General features: G+C 43.1%; 1 protein-coding gene across 1 annotated transcript in view; it reads right to left on the bottom strand.

Annotated features, from left to right (window-relative positions):
* DNAH8 (dynein axonemal heavy chain 8) overlaps positions 1-22,762 on the bottom strand; it is a 621,721-nt gene that overhangs the window by 460,704 nt on the left and 138,255 nt on the right. Inside the window, exons 15-19 of the mRNA XM_075064269.1 lie at positions 18,620-18,696; positions 18,158-18,257; positions 10,645-10,764; positions 8,757-8,892; positions 6,654-6,841 (exon numbers count right to left, since the gene is read on the bottom strand). Of these exons, the coding sequence (XP_074920370.1) occupies positions 6,654-6,841; positions 8,757-8,892; positions 10,645-10,764; positions 18,158-18,257; positions 18,620-18,696 (621 nt within the window). The remainder of the gene's footprint in view (positions 1-6,653; positions 6,842-8,756; positions 8,893-10,644; positions 10,765-18,157; positions 18,258-18,619; positions 18,697-22,762) is intronic.

The following is a 22,762-nucleotide window of genomic DNA, read 5'->3' as shown; positions in this document are numbered from 1 at the left end:
TAAGAAAAACGCTGCTTGAGAACTTATTAGAGTTTGATGTAAAGATATTTATTTTGTACATTTTTATGTGATGTCAACAATTTGTGTTTCAACGGATATAAAGTTACAAAGGTTTAACTTTTTGAATTTTAACATCTTCTGCTATTAAATAATTGTCTGTTTCATACTGTTGCCCCTACCATAATTTCCTACAACTGTGAAAATTTAAATAGAAAAAAAATGCTTAAAAAAAGTTATTCAGTTTGTACAGTAACAATGATTCTTCAAGATTTCTGTCCCTATAGGTGCTCCACTGTAGGTGTGTCTGCGACCTGTGCTTCTGATCAGAGATCTTTGGTAGCAGCATCTATTTGGCCCATACATGTACTATCTCCTCCTTGTGTTCTGTCTCAAGGCTAACTAGCGCTGCATGGGCAAACCATCCTCGGTTTCCTCTCTACCATGGAGCCCCCACATTAAGAACTCTGAAGTAGAGGAGAGGAGCATGGTTCGCGGAGCACCAATAGATAGAGCCTAATGAATCTACATTAATGAAAATGCAGAGGGAATTTTAGAATCAAAACAACAATACGGAATCCAGCCACGGTCCTAGGACTGGAGGAGGCTCTGCCACCCCGCTGCAGCCCCAGGGTCGGAGGGCTCTGCTGCCCTGCCCATGGCCCCAGAACCAGAGGAGCTCTCTACCCTCTGTGGCCAGAGGAGCGCTCTGTCACCCCACTGCAACCTGAAGTAGTTCTGTCCCACCCCACCTCCAATGTGGCCCCAGGGCTGAAGGAGTACTCTGTCACCCCACTGAAGCCCCAAGGCCGGAGGAGCACTATGCCACCTGGGCCATGGCCCTGGGGCCAGAGGAGCTCTCTGCCCCACTTGCAGCCCCGAGGAGCTCTCTGTCCCTGTCCTCCCCCACAACATGGTCCCAGGACTGGAGGAGTGCTCTGCCACTCCACCACAGCCTGGAGGCCAGAGGAACTCTCTTCGCCCTGCCCCCATAGCCCTAGGGCCAAGGAGCTCTCTGTTGCTCCACCATGGCCCCAGGGACAGAGGAGTGCTCTGCCATGGTTGTGGCCCTGGGGACGAAGAAGGGCTCTGCCTGGCCCACAACCCTGGGGGAGCTCTCTGTTCTGGCCACAGTTGTAGAACCGAGGTGCTCTCTGGCCTGTCCACAGCCATTGGGCTGAGTTGATATCTGCTCTGTCCACGGGGCCAGAGGAGCCCTCTGCTGTAGCCACAGCCCAGGGGCTGGAGGAGCTCTCTGCCCCAGCCACAGCCCTAGGCGAACTCTCTGACATGGATTCAGCCATGGAGACAGTGGAGCGATCTGTCCCAGTCACTGCCATAGGGCCTGACAAGTACTCTGCCAGCCCCGGCCACAGTATGGTTTATGTACTCTTTGGCTAGGCAGCCTGGTGACAGGGAGATGCACGCCATCTATGACCTCAATGCAGTTAGAGAACCCCATTGCAGCAAAACCATCCACTATGTACCATTCACATTACCCAGAGTCACTACCCTTCTTAGCAGAAGTTGATTAATGGCCCTGCACACTTGGATTATAACAGCTCCCGCAGTGGATTCACCAACTCTAGATTGACTACCCACTGACTGGTAGCAGTCTGGCATTGCACACTTCTACAGAGCAATCACCACTCACTTCTCCACTGTTATAGCAGATCTCATTTTAGTGTTGTTGTGCTTCAGGGCTGGGGAAAGCTCTTCACAAAGTTCCTGGAAAGTGGCCTTCTGCATTCAAAAGTTCTACAGCCACTGCTCATCATCTCATACCTGCAGACTTATGCGATCCCACCAGTCAGTGCTTGTTTCCCAGAACCAGAAATGGCACTCCACCATGTTCAGCTGTTTTATTCTATGGTTTGCAGCACGGCTGCTTGAACGACACTGAAATGTTTCACACAATATCTCCTATCTCAGCTCTGGAAATATTGCAGGATAAGGTGTGGGGTGTTTGTAATGCTCACCACAAGAATGCACAGCTGAGCGGGGACAATGCTTCTGGGCTCTGGCATGCACATGGCTAATCCAGGCTTTTGAAAAAAGCATGAGAAAGTATGAGTTGTTTGCCATTGGTATCAGGGTAGGGAAACAGGGAGGGAGGAAACTGCATCATGGGAGGCTGAAGCCATGTTCCCATTCCCTCCTGCGACAATATTTTCGTCCCATGAGGCATTGCAAGCCCTTCCTAAATCAACCCTGCAGATAGCTGCACTGTGGGAAAGCTACTCATGGTGCACTGCTCTGTTCATCAATGCAACGCTAGTGAGAATACACCCCACTGACACAATGGCCATGATGTGGACATGCACAACCAACTTAATTACTGTCATGGCTGGATGTCAACTTACATTAAGTCAACTTAACTTTGTAGTGTGGACGTGTCTTGTGAGCGTGCATCTGATGTTAGAAAGGCTATTGGGCGGGAAGCACAACACTTAAACCCTGGTCTTTTGATCTTCGGATCGGCCATTGAAGTATCTTCCACATAGGCATTTCCTAGTATTGGTTCCTATCTAAAATCTTAAGTATGTAACTATATACAAGGCTAACTAAATCTAGATGTGTTGAAAACTTGGCATTTAGTTAGTCTAAGAAGGATCTGTACCAATGATCCAGAGAGGTTGCTAAACAATCACTCACAGCAGTTGGAACAAACTGAAGCAGGTAGAGCACCACACACCTCTTTTATAGCCTTGCCTGAAGAACTTTCAGGAATAATGAAGTGAGGGAAACAAGGGGGTGCACAAGTGCTGCAACAGGCACTGCTAGCTAAGTTTCTGCCATTAAAGCTGCACCAGTCAGTGCATCCCATGAGTGAGACTATGCAGAGGCCACTAAAAGAAGTGGCAATAATTTTACTTCACTGAACAAGTCATGTGCAGTAGTCATAAAATTATTACATCTCAGTATTTTCAGATTACATAGCATCTCCACACCCATCACAATGATGACATACACAAAACAAAACAATGGTATGGAGAAGGTTGACTGGACATTTCTATTTTCATAGATTCATAGATCTTAAGGTCAGAAGGGATCATTAGATCATCTACTCTGATCTCTTGCATACAACAGGCCAATACATTTCACCCAGTTACCCCAAAACTAAGCCCAATAAATTGTGTTTGACTAACCTATATCTTCCAAAAAGGCATCCAGTCTTGATTTCTCGGTAGTTTGTTCTAGTGATTAATCAACCTCACTGTTAGAAATTTGTGCCTAATTTTTAATGTTAATTTCTCTGGTGTCATCTTTCTGCCACTGGTTCTTGTTATACCTCTCTCTACTAGATTAAAGAGTCTTTAGTACCCAGTATTTTCTTCTCACGAAGGAGCTTGCACACTGTAATCAAGTCACCTCTCAATCCTCTTTTTGATAAATTAAACAGATTGAACTCCATAAGTCTTTCACTGTGAGACATTTTCTCCAGCCTATATATTGTAGCTCATAATCTCAGGAACAGAAGGATATTCAATTAAATTGAAAGGTTGCACATTTAAAATTAATAAAATCAGATACTTTTTCACAGTACTCAATTAGCTAGTGGAACTCATTGCCATAAGATATCACGGAGGCAAAAATATTAGCAAGATTAAAAAGTTATACATTTATATGGGTAATGATAACACCCATAATTAAAATAGTATGGATTAAAAACAAAACAAAAGAAGAATTTTGAAAGGGTTATAAACACACTTGCTTCAGAGCATAAGGAAAACTATAACCAAAGTCACGAAGAAACTTTCTCTATGGGCAAGGTTCCTTGAACCTTCTCTGAACCATCCATTACTAGAAACTATTGGAAACAGCTTTATCCGGGTCTTATCCAGGATGGCAATTCCTATGTTCAGTAAAATCAGCCATCTGGCATCCTCTCCTACTTCTCCACAGTCTTTCATCCTATGGAAAAGCTCCCTATTATCTCTTCCCTTTTTCCCTATCCTCACCTTAATTCAGACCTACAATCTACATGTTTTAATGTTGAAATCTGAATGGACTATTTCCCTGTCCACAGGCATTCCTCACTGTGTTCTTCATATGCTACTCTACAAATGATTATAAAGCTTTCCAGATTGTATTGCATAATCCACAGTACTGTAGTGCTCTGAAAATTCAAATAAAGATGCCAAGGGCTAGTGCACCATGGACCAACACTGAAAAAATTGGGCCCAAGATCAGAATTAAGGTAAGAAAGATCAGGGAGCTACAACCAAAATAGAGGAGAGTAAGAAAGAAGCTCTGGAAAATTGCCATGAATAAAGATAAATTTCCCCTCCTACTTGTGTGTCCCACCAAATCCATTCTGTCTATATTAAATTATATGATCCCCAATCTTACCACTCACAGAAGCAGACAAAACCTTCCGGAAAACCAAATTTCCCCTTAACACAAAAACACCTCAGTTGTCAAACTGTCTTATTCATCAACCTTTTTCCTGAAAATTGGTGATAAAAAATGGGAAACGATTCTTTGGATTATTTCAAAAAATCTGGCTCTTCTTAATTAATATTACAGTGAAGTCGCATTTTACACAAAGGTTAGGTTCTAAAGTCAGTGCGTAAGGCGAGAATCACATATAGTCAAAATTACTCTTGAAAATCCCTTAAACTGCCCATAAAGTACATGTAGACGGGCCCTTTGTCGCTCGCGGTACAAATTAGCTGGAGACCATTCTTTTGCAAACCCCAGTGCTTTTCATTTCTCTGTCTTTTCCCGCCTCTACCTATATACAGCTATATACAGTTCAGTATCAATCAGGTAGCCCCTTGGGGAACAGCTTGCTCTTCCAGCTACCTGAGAGCAACAGGCCCTCACTCCTCACTTTCCTGTTTCTCCCCTTCTACTTCCTTCCTGCCAGCTTTATAGGCCTTCCCCCATCAAGCTCACAGATGATTCTCTACTAGTGCTTTAATTAGCCACACCCTGTCAGCTCCAATCATTTCCCCTTACTGGGAGCTGAGCTAGGAGGCTCTGAGCTAACAGGGGCTGGGTCAGTGCCTTTTGGCCAGCTCCCTGTTACAGTACAGCATACTGTACATGGTTTTGTGTATACAACCCTGTACACTAATATGTATAAATGTATAATGTATACAGTAATGTACAGTATATAATAAAGAATACATATGCAAAATATAATTTTACTGTACTGTATTTTTAATTACAGGGGGTCGTCAGGGCTTGATGTCGATCCAAGAGACAGAAGTGATGGAGAGCTTGGGTGACGGAGAGCGAGTTGTAGACGAAGTGGTTGGCTCTGGTTCAGCTCGAGAAGTTGATTGCGTAGGCTCATCTGCTGCTGGTTGTTTTTCCTTGAAAAACATGGTGATCGGCAACTGTTGCTATTGTCTCTTGAGCTGCTAAAACATTTCTTGATAGGGTCTCAAATCATCCGTAATATTGCATGTGATTTTGAGGCTACGTTCCATAGAGGGATTGTATTCAGAAATTAAATCATTCAAGTGTTTCACTGCTTGGAACACTTCAGCAAATTTATGAAGATTCCAACTTGCTGGCTCTTCCTGTTCATCATCATCATCTTTATTTTCTGCAGACGATTTTATCAGTTCCTCTAACTCTTCGCTAGTCAATGTTTCTCTATGGCTCTCAATTAATTCTACAATTTCTTCCTCAAGGATGTCGACGAAGCCATCACCTCCCACTTGCCTGGCCAACTGAACAATGCATTTCACTTCTCTGTTAATGTTCGAGAAACTCTTAAAATCATTCACACATTCTTTCCATAGGTTTCGCCAACATGCATTGACTGTTTCAGGCTTGATTGCTTCCATTGCCTGTTTAATTTAAGTGATGCAACCTTGGCTGGCTTTGAATTCCTTCTCATCAGAAGGCTATCCATCTTCAGCAGGAGGTTTGAACTGCACATAGAGGCTAAGAGCCTTTTCTCACAACGTGTTGCCATCAATAGGCACACGTTTATAGTTCATGTCTTCCAGCCATAAGTTTAATGCCTTTTGTCTTCACTGAAGTCTTATCATGCACCTGGCTCATCACCTTAGCAGTTATTGGAGCACTTGATGCCACGGCTTGATGAATTTCTCTCTCTCAAATCTTGATAGCACGGATGCTAGATTAGTTGTGGCCATATTTTCGTGCCACACTGGAGACCAACATACCATCTCTCAGTAAGTCCAACACAGCAAGTTTTTCCTTCAGCGTTGGAACAGATCGCTGTTTCTTCGGTTGAATTAGTTGGCTTGCATTTAGGGTCATGTTGTACGAAAAAATGTATCTTTAAACACTAGAATCACACTCAGCACGGCAAGATGCTCATGCTATGAGAGGCACATGGGAACTGAGACCAACTGAGGGAACATTTGGTTTCACATTTGGATTCACATTTCCCATCTCAAGCTCACTCCAGGGCATATGCTCATTTTGTGGAATGGTGGGTGGAATTGCCCTCACTATTTACAGGTATCGTGTTGTTTTTCTTTTTTTTGCTGAGCACATATAGTTGAATGCGTGTAAGTTAAATGCGCGTATGATGCGACTCACCTGTACTGACATACAGTCAAGACTCGAAATGTGGTATTAAAAGACCAGTATGCAGAGTATGGCACTATACTCTAGACAATATTAGTTATTTCTTTTAAAAATAAATGGTAGGTTTTTAAACTTACCTCCAAATACAATTTGTTTGCCTTCAGAGTATTTTCTATTTTTACTACCCTCTTTGCTTGCTCTGGTACTTCAAGACCCATCTTTATCATACACTTAGTTTCTCGGACAATCTCTAGAATTTTGGGATCAAAATTAACAAGCAACTTCCCAGTTTCAGGATGACGTACCAGTAGTGTAGCTTGTAATGCTGCAAGTAAATAAAAGTATATTTTAAAAAAAATATTCATAAACTATTGAGTGTTTCTATTGTATAGTGAGTCCTTACTAGACTTTTGAGAAAATGTGAATGATTGGGCATGAGGCAATTATGGGTTCAATCCTGCAAGGATGAAAGCACTTTCAGGAGCTGCTCAATTTCTTGCAGGAACAAGTCCAAGAAGAAGATAATACTGAGACAGGAAGATCAAGGAAAAACAAAGCCAAATAAAACCCAAAATGTAAGGCTAGAAAAACGCTAAAATCCAATCCTGCAATCAGACCATACATGTGGGCACTTTTTCCCATAAGGAGTTCTGTTGGCTTCAAGGGGGCTCCATGTGAGCACAAAATTCTACTTGCATGGATCTATTTTCAGTGGTAAGGCCCAGTGGTTCATCCTATTTTCTGTCTCTGATAGCAGACTTTACAATCAAAGTTGATGATAGTGTGATCTTCAGTCCAGCAGACAAAGGCATAACAAGAACAATGACTGGAAGTTGAAGCTAAATAAATTCAGACCAGAAATATGGAACAATGTTTTAACGATGAGGTAATTAAACATTGGAACAGCTTACCAGGAACCGCTTACACTGGAAATATTTAAATCAAGATTGGATGTTTTTTCTAAAATGCTCTAGTTCAAGCACAATTTTTGAACCGGAAGCAGAAATTAATATAGGAAGGCGCTATTGCTTGCACTATGCAGGAGATCAGGCTAGACCAGCGGTTCTCAAACTGTGGGTCAGGACACCAAAGTGGGTCATGACCCTGTTTTAATGGGGTCACCAGGGCTGACATTAGATTTACTTGGGGTCCAAAGCTGAAGCCCAAGACCCACTGCCCGGGTCTGAAGACAAAGACAAGCCACACCATTCAGGGCCAAAGCCCAAGGGCTTCAGCCCTGGGTGGCGGGGCTCAAGTTACAGGCCCCCTGCCTGAAGCTGAAGCCTTTGGGCTTCAGCTTTGCTCACACCCAGGGTTGTGGGGCTGGGGCGTTGGCTTTGCCCCGCCTGGGGCGGTGGGGCTCAGGACGGCTCAGGCTTTGGTCCCCACTTCTGGGGTTGTGAAGTAATTTTTGTTGTCAAAAGGAAGTCATGGTGCAATGAAGATTGAGAACACTTGGGCTAGACGATCATAATGATCCCGTCTAGGCTTAAAAGATATCACTGTGAATCAGGGCACTTCAACATGGTTTAGAGGCATTTAAGGTATGTTGAGGTATCCTGATTCATAGTCATATATTTAAACACAGTTATCTGTTGCTTTCAAGTTGCACCATATCTATAATATGGTTGTAAGCTTTTCAGAGCAGGGACCATTTGGTTAAGCATGTGCTTAATCCTTTGTAAGATCAGGGCCTTCCACTGTAATCTCTTCAGAGATGGATTGGTTTGTTTTTGGTGCCTAACACACTTTTGAAGCTCAGTGAACAAACAAATTAATAATAATTAATGTTTTAATTGCTAAAAAGTCATGTTATCTTATATCTGAGAGATTTTATTTTTCTTTTATATATTACTACTTTAGCTAGTTGTACTATAATTCTTATTCAATATAACCTACATAACTAAAAATGTAAAGTAATATCAAGATAATTGTGCTTTACAAATAAATCAATCATTGGCCCCACCCAGCAAGTAGTTCCATAACGCAAACCCCTTCACCCACAAAGTCATTCAGATGGAGGGGTCTGTGCTATCATGTATACTTGCAGAAGCAGGACTATAATTTGCATTTTAAAGGCTAAAATATTAAAAAAATATTTAAGTTGATTTTCTATAAATCTAGCAGTTGTCAACAACACATTAGAACAAATTGCAATAAAACATTATAACAGGCAGAACAAGGCTGACGTGAAAAACTTACACACATTTATTAGACGTCTAACATACGTAACTACTCACCATATCGTAGCTGAGAAATTTCCTTCACCCAAGCCATGTGATAGAGTACCTCAAATTCCACCAATACATAGGAAATTTTATTGAATACTCGAACCACTGCTTTACCTTCTGGACTTGTTAAGATATCTGAATTTTTCTATTAAAACATTGCAAATTAAAATTATAAACATATCAAACAGATTCCAACTTGACGTCAAATGAAAATTGTTTAAAATTATTTACTATGAATTTTTGAAGCTTTAAATCTCAAATTAAATTTATATTTAAAGCATGCTATCAAGTATAGCATCATCCAAATATATGGCCTGCTGAAATCAATAGGAGATTGGCCTAAGTAATAAAAAAAAAAAAAAAAACAACCTCTGCCTTTTTTCTAAATAATACTTTAAAAAGTGACAATTTTACTTTATTGTGCAAAGGACTTATAACTTCTGTTGAAATGGATTCTCAGCACTGCTCATGATTTGGATTAATCTGAATAAAGGAGATTTTTGAGGCTAAACACACACAAATTTCACTTTTATGATTACTTTAAATAATTACATGCAAAGCAATTAAATTATTCAAATTATAAATAATTTGGATAACAAAAAATGTCACATACAAAGTTATTAATCAAATATCAAGATGCTGTGGTATTTTTAATTTGATTGAGAACTTTTATTTATATTATTTGAAAGCCAAACAGGATAGCACTTTGCTAGATGATGGACAGAGCATCCACTAAGGCCTTTCTTACTGACTGGTCTCATCCTGCCTCATAGGTGCTATTACCTGTAATGATCAAATATATCTTCAAATGATACTTCATTCAAAGATCTGAAAACATTTACTCAGTTCTCTGAAAACATCTGCTCAGTGTGTAGCAGCAGTTAAAAAGTTAACAGAATGTTAGGAACTATTATGAAAGGAATAGATAATAAGACGTATCATAATGCCATTATAAATAATCCATAGTACGCCTGCACCTTGAATACTACTTGTAGTTCTGGTCACCCCACCTCAACAAGATATATTATAATTGGGAAAAGAACAGAGAAGAACAACAAAAATAGTTGGAGGTATGGAACAGCTTCCATATGAGAAGATATAAAAAGACTGGGACTGCACAACTTAGAAAAGAGACAACTAAGGGGGAATATTAGAGGTCTATAAAATCATAAATGGTGTGAAAAGAATGAATGAAGAAGAGTTATTCACATAACACAAGAACCAGGGGTCACCCAATGAAGTTAACAGGCAGCAAGTTTAAAACAAACAAAAGAAAGTACTTCATACAATGCATGATCAACCTGTGGAACTCATTGCCAGGAGATGTTGTGAAGACCAAAAGTATAACTGGGTTAAATAAAGAATTAGACAAGTTCCTGGAGGATAGGACCATCAATGGCTATTAGCCAAGGTGGTCAGGGATGCAACCCAATGCTCTGGCTGTCCTTTAGCCTCTGACTGCCAGAAGCTGGGACTGGATGACAAGGAATGGATCACTAAATAATTGCCATGCTCTGTTCATTCCCTGTGAAGCATCTGGTACCAGAAAATGTCAGAAGACAGGATACTAGGCTAGATGGACCATTGGTCTGTCCCAGTATGGCCATTCTTCTGTTCTTTTGACTGCATTCCCAATAATTCAATGCCTGCTACCACAATGCTGGAGCACTTGTTTAATACTGAGTCAAATACCACCACTACCTGAATCCCCAGAAGTGTTTCTTGCAGAATCAGTGTTTTCCTAGCAATTTCACATGCAAATACTGATGTTGCCTCGCACATGAGAAGTGATAAGTTCACAGCCAGAGGTGGTCTTGTCACTGGATCACAAGTAAACCAAGTATGGATTGTTTATTAAATCTATAATTTTCCCTCACATCAGTAATGATCAGCTTACATAGAAAAAGTTGATTGGTTCACTTATCCGCCGGAAAAGCTGCCGCACCCACAGTATCTTTCCTGCTACAGGGGGCATGTTTCGGGCAAGAGGAGGGTCATCTTTTTGAGCCTGGTAAAGCTAAAATAAATTCACTATTAGTAAATGCAAGGATATAAAATTGTTGAAAAATTAAAATGGTTTCCTCTAATATTTCAGATTAATATCTCTTCCCTGGCCAAAATGTAGGGAAATAATGGAGCAGCCAGTAATGGTTTCTTCACTAAAATAATAATATATTCTGAACAGATATAGCTTCTAAATGGAATTAAACGCCCAGATTGCTGAGAGAAATGGCTGGGGGCCTTCCTTTATGGGTTTTCTGGAGTGGGACCCAGTGGGGCCTCTGCTGCTGGCCAAACTCATGAGGGTGGGGCCTGAAGATGATCCAGAGGCCTTTCCTGAAACTTTTGAATGGGTGGCAAGAGCAGCACACTGGTCACTGTAGCAATAGCCAGACTTACTGGCCCCACACTTGACCAGGACAACAGAGGCTGCCTATTGTGTACTAGACCCAGTGACAGCATGGGATTATGCCCAAGTCAAAGCAGCCATTTTAGACTCGTTGGATATCCCAGAAATGTTCCACCAGCAATTTCATGAAGAATGATATTCCTCAGGCCTAGAAACTGCAGGACTTGCGCCAGCTGTGTCTAAAACCCAAGACAAAGACAGAGTTTCTACTGGCCTGAAGAAGAGCTCCTCCTGAGTTCTCCCTCACAAGAGTTCAAGAGGTCCACTTCACATCAACAAGCCAGGTGAGACCAAATATATTACCACCCTAGATCTTACAAAGGGATACTGGCAAATCCCACTAACTCTGGAGTCTCGAGAAAAAACAGTCTTCCCCTTCACACACAAAGCCTACATCAGTTTCAGATCATGCTGTTTTGGCTACATGGGACCCCACCACTGTTCCAATGTCTAACGGACCAGGTCACCCAGCTAGACAATAGTAATGTCATGGCCTACCTCAATGATATTGCTTTATATAGCCAGAACTAGGAGGACACTGTGAAGAAGATACTCCAGTCCCTCAAGCAGAACACCACAAAATGCTGTATAAGCATAGACAAAACTACTTACCTGGGATATACATTGGGGAATGGACAGATACTTCTTATAGACAAGGCACAGGCCTCAAAGGCCTGCCTTGTTGCCACCTCAAGGAAGTATGAGTGTCAGGCCCTGTGGGTCTTGAAGCCGAGTCCACAGTGGCCCTCTGAATCTTCTTGCTCCAATCCTCCGCCCAGCAGCTAACAGACAACATCTGGGACTGGGATTCATGGAGCCCAACTGGGACACTAGCCCCACCCCCACATTCTGATTAGAAGAGCTCCAATGCTTCTGGATTTGAGCCAGAAGAGGAAACAGGAAGTTGTCTGTACAACTGGGCTTCACCCTGCCACAGACTGCTGGTCTGGTGTTCATCTGCTCCTGCCTTCTGATCCTGACCTTCTGGTATCCTGACTTGGCCTGACTCTTGGTAACTGCCTCCTAGTTCCTGCCCGCCAGTTGGTCCCTTGATTCTGATATTCTGGTATTCCACCCAACCTGATTGCTGGTAATTGGCTTCTGGTCCCTGGACCCATGCCTAACACTGACTCCTAGTTCAGGCCGCCCAGGCCCCAGTCCTGATAACCAGGTTTTAGAACTGGCAGGATCCTATAACTGGTTTGTGCCAGGAATATCATCTACTGCAGCCTCTCTCATCGATCTGTTCAATGACAGCAGCCTGAGAAAGATCTGCTGAATAGAAACTTGTGAGAAGGCCTTTCAAACCCTAAAGGATCACCTCTGTGGGGAGCTTGCTTTCTACAGCTCAGACTTCACCAAGAAATTTCTTGTACAAATTGATGCCTCAGAAGTTGAGTTGGGGGCTGTCTCATCCCAGGTGGTCAATGGCAAGGAACTCTCCCTGAGCCACAAACAATTCCTAAGAGAGAAGGCTTTCTCCGTTATAGAAAAAGAGAGCTAAGCAGTGAAATGGGCAAGACAGCCACTCCAGTATTACCTTCCCAGAAGTAAATTAATCCTTGTCACTGATTACACTCCTGTATGATGGATGCAGGACTACATAAACATACACTAGATACCCTTCAGTTCATGGCAGCAGCATCTACATCGGAGAGTTAGAGCGTGTGGCAAATGGCCAATGCTACTGTGATGGCTCCCATGCTTTTGCTTGGTGTGGTGGGTCAGGGCATGAGCCCTGCCCCTATTCTTGGGCTCCGCTAGTGCCCTGGAGTGGGAGAGAAGAGCAGGGAAGGGACCCAGGTCTGCCCCTTATTCTGCTCCCAGCTCCTTCAGCTTCACAGGCTTCTTACCCTCTTTCCCCTTGGGCAGGGTTTCTCTCAGTCCTCTGTACTGGGGAAGTCCGTCTTCCCTGCTTGGGCAGGGTCTCCCTTCCCCAGTACTCTGATTCTCTGGTCAACACCAGTACACCTCCAAACTACAGTCAGCTCTCCTTCCCTCCTCCTATCTGACTGAAGCATGGGGGTTTTTTAGGTCTTGGGCAGGGCCTTAATAGCCTCCAAGTGCTCTAATTAACCTGTAGTAACCTCGCCTTAGTCCACAGGGAAAAAATGGTTACTTACCTCCCATAACTGTTGTTCTTCGATATGTGTTGCTCATGTCCATTCCAATAGGTGTGCACACACTGTGTGCACGATTGCCAGAAAGCTTTTCCCCTAGCGGTACCCATCGGGTCAGCTGTGAAGACCCCTAGAGTGGTGCCTTTATGGGGGTGTATATATGTCCCTGCTGACCCAGGGCCACCAAGACCTGTTTAGGAGGGTGGTAGTTAACCTTAACCTCCAGGTAGAGGAGGTTATAGAGGACTCGGATCCAATGGTGGACCTCGTCACTCCCATGGGTCCTTCTAGAGTGGTATTGCCCCTTATAAGGACAATTCAGAATACCACGAAAGTGCTCTGCAAACCCCGGCCTCTATACCACCAAGGGCTAAAGGTGTCAAGAGACAATACTTTGTGCCCCAAAAGGGCTATGAGCACCTTTTTATCCACCCCCAGCCTGTGGACTCTGGTGGTGGATGCAGCAAACCACAAGGAGCGGCAAGGACAGCCAGGCCCTGCACCTAAGTCACAGGATGCCAAGAAGCTGGACCTCTTTGGCCGTAAAGTCTATTCAACTGGTGGGCTCCAGCTTCAAGTAGCGAATCAGCAGGCAATGCTTAGCCAATACGCTTTTAATTCCTGAAGCTGCTGAATAAGTTCCAGGAGTTAATCCCGGCCGATTCTCGCAAGGAGTTTGGTTTGCTCCTTGAGGAGGGTAGAATGGTGTCTAGGACCACGCTCCAGGCAGCACTGGATGCGGCAGACTCTGCAACTCGAACCATGGCCATCACCATTGCAATGAGGCACAGTGCGTAGCTCCAGGTTTTGGATATCCCACTGGAGGTCCAGAACACCATACAGGACCTCCCCTTTGACTGTTTGCTCAAAACAGACACGCACCTGCATAGCCTAAAGGACTCTTGGCCTACACACCCCAGAGCCTCAGAGAAAGCCCTTTAGACCTCAGCCCCCATCCCGCTTCTACCCTGGGCATCCTAGACGAGATCCATCAAGGAGAAGGGGCAGGAATAATACGAGGCACCCACTGCAGTCCTCCTTGGGCCAAGGGCAGGGTTCAGCCAAACAGCCTCCTGGCCCCAAGTCTAACCACCTCGTCCAGTGAGGAGGAGGAAGAGGTTACTGGGGCGGGGTCTTCCTGCCCCTCTGGTTCTCCGGAGGTTGAGTCAGGTATCTCGGAGCTCCCTGTGACCAGAGGTTCAGGTGCCACCAATGTCGGTGGAGATGGGGCTGCGCTTGCCTGTGGCAGCTTAGCAGACCTGACTCACACGGGGTCCTTGGGTGGCCATGGGATGGCTGATGTCAGTTGTTCCACTGGCCTATAGTACGAGGATCAGTCCCAGGACCAGGAGCAATGGTGGCTCTGTTGGGAGACAGAAGATTTGGCATCTGACTCTGATGAGTATTCTGTACCTGACCACAGGGGAGCAGAACCCGATGGTGCCGATGAGGAGTACTGGGAAGATGGAGATCGGCACTGCAACATCATGGGCTTCCCCCAATGATGAAACAACAGCAGTGCCACCATCACTGCCGCCACTGGTGCCACGATGGATGTCAGAGCTGCCCACGGTGCTGGGCATGACGACGCAGTGAGTGCCGTCACTGGTGCTACTGGCAGTGCCTGAGTTTGTTAAGCCAGGCCCCACATCTGCAGAGCCAGGTACTGCGCTGTCATGGCAATGAGGTCTCAAGCTGCCTCATATGTATCCTGAGTGGAAGGGAGGTCAAGCTCTTCCTCCAAATCATCCCGGGTAGGGGAGTCCATTCTTGCTTGACTCAACAGCTCTGCCACTAGGGCCAGAGTCAACAGCGCCAATTCTTGAGGACCAGACCAAGGTTGTCTCATTGGAGTCCCTCCTCGGCTTTTTGCCAGGGGAATGTCCCCTGTCTCATTTCTTTTTCTTATGTGGCACTGAGGACTGCGAACAGTGCCACCTGGTGGCACTGGCCTTGTGGGCTGGGGAACGGTGCCGGTGCTCCCTGGTGGAGCCCTTCCTCAATACCGGGACATCCCACACCGAGGCCAGTGCACTGCGTACCAAGGATGCTGGTGTTGGCTGTGGCTTTGGCTGAAGGGCCAACTCCATCAGAAGGAGCTTCAGACGACAGTCTTGCTCCCTCTTAGTCCTGGGTCTAAAGCACCTGCAAATAGGGCACTTATCTGTCTGATGGTCCTCCTCGAGGCACTTGAGATAGGCAGTGTGTGGATCCCTTGTGGGCATAGGTTTCGCACACCTCTCGCACACCTTAAACCCCTGCAACTGAGGCATACCCCGGCGCTAGGGAGAGTAGAAAGGGGGAAGCCCCCGAAGTAAGCTAAACTGATCTACAACTATTAACAACTAACTAATGACTATTTACACAAAAACAAGGAACAACTAGGTAAGACACTTGCATATGCAAGAGACTGAGCTGTTCCAATGACCATCCCAGGCAGTAAGATGGAACTGAGCAGGCAGCAGGTAGGCAGGGACATATATGCACTGTCGTAAAGGTGCCACTCTAGGAGTCTCCACAGCTGACACGATGGGTTCCACTAGGGGAAAAGCTTTCCAGTGATCGTGCACGCAGCGTGCACACACCTATTGGAATGCACATGAGCAATCACTCGAAGAAGAATAAGGCTCTGATCATCCTGGGACTTATACACCTCCCATCTATCACTCTTCTGCTGCCCTCCAGCCCTGCTGTATCACAAGTGCTACACATTACAGAATTATCCAGTTCACACCCCCATCGACTGGTCTGTGGCACCATGTACACAAACCTTTAATATCACATTTTAAATAGGGATTTAGGCACTTAGGCATCTTAATCCCATTGACTGTCAATGGGATTTTGACTCATAACTGCCTAAATCCCTTTTGAAAGTGAGATTTAGGCTACTAAATCAGATGGGCATTGCAATGCTGAGCACAGCACACCTACATACCTTAAAAAAATCCAGGCCTAAATCTAGAATACTACCATGCCTTAAATTTATCTGGGTCCCTTCTGGAGACCAGTCTCAGGGAGAATATTCAGATGATGCATTTCCACTATGCTGGGAGTCAAAGAAAGAATATCATATCCCTGATTCTAGAAATGGAGCAGTAAGGAAAGACCTAATTTAAAGACAGTGCTAGGGAAGAGAACAGTACTGACAGAGGCATCATGTCTCACCTTGGTACCAAATGCAATCTCCCTGAGAGTAAAGGGGATTCAGTCTCATTATAAACCCTCATTTCCCAGTACCATATACCAAACCAGTACCAGAGTTGGAAGTGTTAGTATCTGTTCATAAATATTAACTCTTTTAGTCCTTTTCTTTCTGTATATTTGATTCATTTATATATCCACTATTCTCTAGAATCTTTATGATATTAACAAAGAGTATGTTGAATTGTAAGGCCCAGAACACTGGTCCTTGACTGATAAGTAATCCCATTCAGGAATTCTGTGTGTTAGACTGTATCTAATAATCCATGGCAATTCCATGTCTATAGAACTGTAGATAGTCTTGTTACTGTACATGTTTCCTATTAAAGAATCAATAGGGAAGAATGATTCTGGGGGAAGAAAACCCCCCTGAAAGATATTATCTTGAAGTCCTCTCAGCTGTAAATAATTATGCCTTCACACATAAATCAGGTAAATTGAGAATATATAGAAATTACACCAAAATATATATATTTTATGGCAAAAAGGTTTTCTTTGTTTAAAAATCCTATATAATGACACTGGTGTTAGAATTAGTTGAGGGATGAAACTGCACATCCCTCCGGTTGCAGTGAAGAAGAGACACAGACCCAGTTCTTTATCACATCAAAGGGTGGTAATGCATCTATTCTTTGTGTGTTTTGTATAGTGCTGTACTAATCTCTGATTAATAATCTTTGATTAAATAATTCCAATTGAGCCTGTTATTTGACAATCTTGAGTCATCATTAACTCAGACACACAACAGAACAGTACCAGTTAAAAGCATACACTGACCAAATGGGCACTGATAACAAAAATCTCCAATGTCTCTGTACACACCAGTTTCAATATTTCTGGTTGCGGGGAGTACTACACAGGCAGTCCATGCTCTCTTTTGTGCCAAAGCAGAGAAGGAAGGAAGCCTTGCTCCCTGCATGGCTAAATTACAGATAAGTAAAATCTGGCCCTACTTGATCATATTCCATGTTTTCTAGGCTTGGACAAACTAGGGATGGACTTCCCTACCGCCAATTCTCTACTGGGAAGCTCTTTTTGATTCATAAATAGTTTGCCTTAAAACAATCAAAGAGCTAACCAGTGACACCAATTTAATAGTTATAACCAGTCTGTGTAGTGGATAATAGTTTACTCAATTAGACACTTACAGCCTGATTCTCATTTGCACTACTTTAGTCATGTAAAGGGGCCAGATATAAAGTGGGATGTAAATATAATTAAAGCCCTTTTACACTGTCAAAACAGTATAAAGTAGCCTTGTGTAAACGATAATTAGATTTATAAACATCACGTTATATCTAAGCAAAATGTATTGGACAGCTAATGTAGTCTTGTGTTTTAATAGCTGATGTGTAAAACCAAGGTATGGTTATTGCTAAATGATTATATATTTTCATTTTGCCAACCTATGTAATAATAGTATAATGTTTTGGTGTGTTTTAAATTGCAAAATTTTCATGAGGGAGCATTCCCCCAGATGTGCCTACAAAGGAAAAGTGTGCCCACATTTAGACAGGACGTTTTTTTTGGTAGAATGCAGGAAGAAATATAATAAACCGAGACTAATAAAATAGGCTAAAAAATAAACTAGGAACTCTTTAGATTAGAATATATTTAAATATTGGAGATTTTATACTTACACACTATTTGAAATGTCTAATTACACAAAAAAGAATTACCTTTTTAGTAGCTTCAAGTTCTGCTACGTAATGTTGAAGAATAAGTTCAACAGTATGTGCTATTTCCTGCTGAAGACATGGCATATTCAGCTTCTGAAACCTATATTAGATTATATTCAAATTCAAGAAATTAGAGTGATTTCCTTTAAATAATGTTTCTGCAGATCTAATAACCTAGGATGGAACTTTGGGATATATAAAGTTATATGAGCACTATGCAAAAACTAGAGTGTGACAAAAAAAATTGCTCAAATGATAAATCCTAGCCAAACCTGTCTGAGATTATCATTAAACTAAGAAACAAAGGAATGTTTAAAATATGCTAGAAAACCAGTATTCATCCATGGGCTTTCAAAGTCTGCATGGTCCATAAAGACACAAATACATTGTACTACACTAGGTCATTCATTTTTAAATTAACATTACTACTTAAAAATATTTTGTAAGCATAATTTCCATTACCTTTGAAGTAGCTGAACTGAATGTTGTGAAGACAAAATTCTTCCAAAACAAGTATTCATAAATGTCTGTATCTGCACCTAAGACAAATATGAGTATTTCCAGCTATATTAAATTTTATGGATGTGACTAATGACTAGTAATCTACATATTTCTGTATTAATTTACTGTAGCTTTCCTATATGTTTAATAAGAGTATTTTACAAAAAATATACCTTCTTAATGTAATAAAAAGACACAGAAAGACCACTATGACAATCTAGAAAGAGAAAACAAGGAAGATCAAGACAAGAAATCATGGTTGTTTCTATGTTGTTTCAAATCATATATATTTGCATGTTCAACATATACATAATTGTCTCTGAATATTTTCTCTGAGTATTTACTGATAGCAGAAATTGTAACACAGTAACTCCATAGGTGAGTTATAAATAAAATAGATCTTAACTCCTGCGTCCATGCTCCTAATATGTGACTGGAAGTGCAACATAGAGTCTTCTGGACCCCAGAGCTCAGATCCTGAAGCCTGCTAAGACTCAAGGGCCACAAAGCCAAAGCCAAGTTTATTAGCAATAATAACAGCAAAACGAGACATAACCCATACATCCAAACTGAGCTCCCTTATTAAACCCATTACTGCAGTACCTATAAGTCTTACCTACACCAAAACTCTGATAACTTTGTTATCTATCATTGGGAGGGCATCCAACCTGCCCTGATCTTAAAGAGATGGCACCCTATCAACGAAGATAATTCTAGCAGTTGGAATTCTAAAGCCATTAAACCTTCCTAAGGAGAGGCAGAGCAACTCCACTTGCTGTGTTAAGCAATAAACCCTTTTAGGTGCTGTGATCACTCAGCCAACAACGTGCAGGGACATACCCAGCAAAACTGCATGAATGCTTTCTAAGCCACTCATGAACTATACAGAGAGAGACACCAGCAACCCCCCCAACCCTTGCACCCAAGAAATATACCATTTTATGGAGCTCAAGACCTTCTCTTGAACAATGCAAGCTCATTAATTATTTCACCACTTCATCAAAGGATAGTGAACATGCACCAGCCTTTATAATCTGAGCAGATTCCTCAAGCGCTTTAAATAAACTCACTGGTAAGCATAAAACATTAAAATAAGCTTATTAACAACAGAAAGATAGATTTTGAGTGATTATAAGTGCTAGGTGTAAAGGACAGAGATGGTTACATGAGAAATAAAAAATAAAAAAGTTTAGAATTTAGACTGCTATGTCAGACTAAGCAAGATTTGAATCAAGCAGTTTTTCTATGTGTTCTAAGCAAGTCACAGTTATTAATACACAGGCTGAATTCCCTGCTAAGTCTGGGACCAAACTCCACACTTCAAACTCTTTTTCTTCCCAGTGTTTTTGTAGCCTTCAGAGTAGTCCTAATGTAAATCTGTCTTGGGGATGTTAGTTGCTCCCTTGTTGCCACCAAAAGGCCAGCTGTAGGCATCTCAGACTCAAAACATATTTCAGTAACACACAGAGCAAAACTTTATAACTTCACATACAATGGTAACACATTATTCAACAAGATAGTAATGTTCAAGAGATCATGACTTCTCAAATGACACCTCACAAAGCGTAGTGATTGCACATGTTTATTCTACTTAGGTAACTCACAACTGGTACTTTTTGGTGGGACTTGGAGTCTACTTTAAAGAATATTGCAGCACAGCTTTCCCAAAGTCTGAATCAGCTCTGGAGGTAGTGGTGATGGCATAATGCTTGACAAAAGTATGTACCAAAGACCAAGTTGCTGCTCTACAGATGTCCAATAGAGGTATATTTCTTAAGAAAGCCACTGAAGGAGCCTGGGTTCTCATGGAATGAGCTGAAAGCTTACATGGAAGTAAGGTGTTAGCTACCTCATAACCAAGAGCTATGCAAGCAGTTATCCGATTAGAAAGTTTTGAGCTGATATTGCCTTCATTCTCTCTGCACAGGATACAAATAGCTGAGGTGAGGTACTAAAGAACTTCATCCCATCCATGTAAAAAGAGAGGGCCCATCTGACGTCCAGTGTCTGAAGACTCTCTTCATGCCTATTCATGGCAAATATAGTGCCCATCTTTAAAAAAGGGAAGAAGGAGAATCCGGTAAACTACAGACTGGTCAGCCTCACCTCAGTTTCCTGAAAAATCATGGAGCATGTCCTCAAGGAATCCATTTTGAAACACTTGGTGGAGAGGAAGGTGACCCAACAGTCAACATGGATTCACCAAGGGCAAGTTATGCCTGACCAACCTGATTTCCTTCTATGATGAGATAACTGGCTCTGTGAATATGGGGAAAGCGGTGGACCTGATATACCTTGACTTTAGCAAAGCTTTTGATACGGTCTTCCACAGTATTCTTGCCAGCAAGTTAAAAAAGTATGGATTGAATGAATGGACTATAAAGTAGATAGAAAGCTCGCTAGATCGTCAGCTTCAACGAGTAGTGATCAACAGCTCGCTGTCTAGTTGGCAGCCAGTATCAAGAGGAGTGCCCCAGAGGTCTGTCCTGGGGCCGGTTTTGTTCAACATCTTCATTAATGATCTGGATGATGAGATGGATTGCACCCTCAGCAAGTTCACAGATGACACTAAGCTGAGGGGAGAGGTAGATACGTTGGAGGGTAGGGGTAGTGTCCAGAGTGACCTAGACAAATTGGAGGATTGGGCCAAAAGAAATCCAATGAGGTACAACAAGGACAAGTGCAGAGTCCTGGACTTCTGACGGAAGAATCCCATGCACTGCTACTGGCTGGGGACTGACTGGCTAAGCAGCAGTTCTGCAGAAAAGGACTGGGGATTACAGTGGACGAGAAGTTGGATATGAGTCAACAGTGTACCCTTATTGCCAAGAATGCTAATGGCATATTGGGTCACATTAGTAAGAGCCCTGCCAGCAGATCGAGGGAAGTTATTATTCCCCTCTATTCAGCACTGGTGAGGCCACATCTGGAGTATTGCATCCCCTTTTGGGGCCCCTACTACAGAAGGGATGTGAACAAATTGGAGGGAGACCATCAGAGGGCAATGAAAATGATTAGGGGGCTAGGGCACATAATTTATGAAGGAACTGAGCTTATTTAGTCTGCAGAAAAGAAGAGTAAGGGGGGATTTGATAGCAGCCTTCAACTACCTGAAGGGAGGTTCCAAAGAGGATGGAGCTAGGCTGTTCCCAGTGATGACAGATGACAGAACAAGGAGTAGTGGTCTCAGTTTGCAGGGGGAGAGGTCTAGACTGGATTTTAGGAAAAACTATTCCACTAGGAGGGTGGTGAAGCACTGGAAGGGGTTACCTAGGGAGGTGGTGGCCACCAAACGAAATTAATAAGCAGCAGGTTTAAAACAAATAAAAGGAAGTTCTTCTTCACACAGCGCACAGTCAACTTGTGGAACTCCTTGCCTGAAGAGGTTGTGAAGGCTAAGACTATAACAGGGTTTAAAAGAGACCTGGATAAATTCATGGAGGTTAAAGTCCATTAATGGCTATTAGCCAGGATGGGTAAGGAATGGTGTCCCTAGCCTCCATTTGTCAGAGAGTGGAGATGGATGGCAGGAGAGAGATCACTTGATCATTACCTGTTAGGTTTACTCCCTCTAGGGCACTTGGCATTGGCCCAGGGGCGGCTCTAGCTTTTTTGCCGCTCCAAGCACGGCAGTCAGAATGCTTTCGGCGGTGCGCCTGCAGGAGGGCCGCCGAATCTGCATACCCGTTGCTGAATTGCCGCCAAATCTGCGGGACCAGTGGACCTCCCACAGGCAAGCCACCGACAGCAGCTGACTGCCACCCTTGCAGGGACTGGCAGGCCGCCCCCCCGCAGCTGGCTGGTGGGAGTCTTTGCCCACAGCTCTTAGGGTTTATCTTGAATCACCTCATATTGGGACGGCGTGATCAGGTAATTTTCTCCAGGGCAGATTGGCGAGGCCCTGGCGGTTTTTTTTTTGCTTCCTCTGCCGCATGGGGGTGATTGGCTGGGGATCCTTGCCCACAATGCTCATGGTTTAACTGATTGAGGACATAGTTTATGGGTCAGGAAGGAATTCCTCCTGCGAAGATTGCAGAGGACCTGGAGGTTTTTCCTTCCTCTGCCAGCATGGGGCATGGTACTTGCTGAGATTCTCGCACCCTT

This window comes from Chelonoidis abingdonii, chromosome 3 (genome assembly GCF_003597395.2).
Source record: "Chelonoidis abingdonii isolate Lonesome George chromosome 3, CheloAbing_2.0, whole genome shotgun sequence".
In the NCBI taxonomy this organism is placed as follows: Eukaryota; Metazoa; Chordata; order Testudines; family Testudinidae; genus Chelonoidis; species Chelonoidis abingdonii.
The sequence above is the reverse complement of the archived record's forward strand: the minus strand, read 5'-3'. Positions and strand labels throughout refer to the sequence as shown.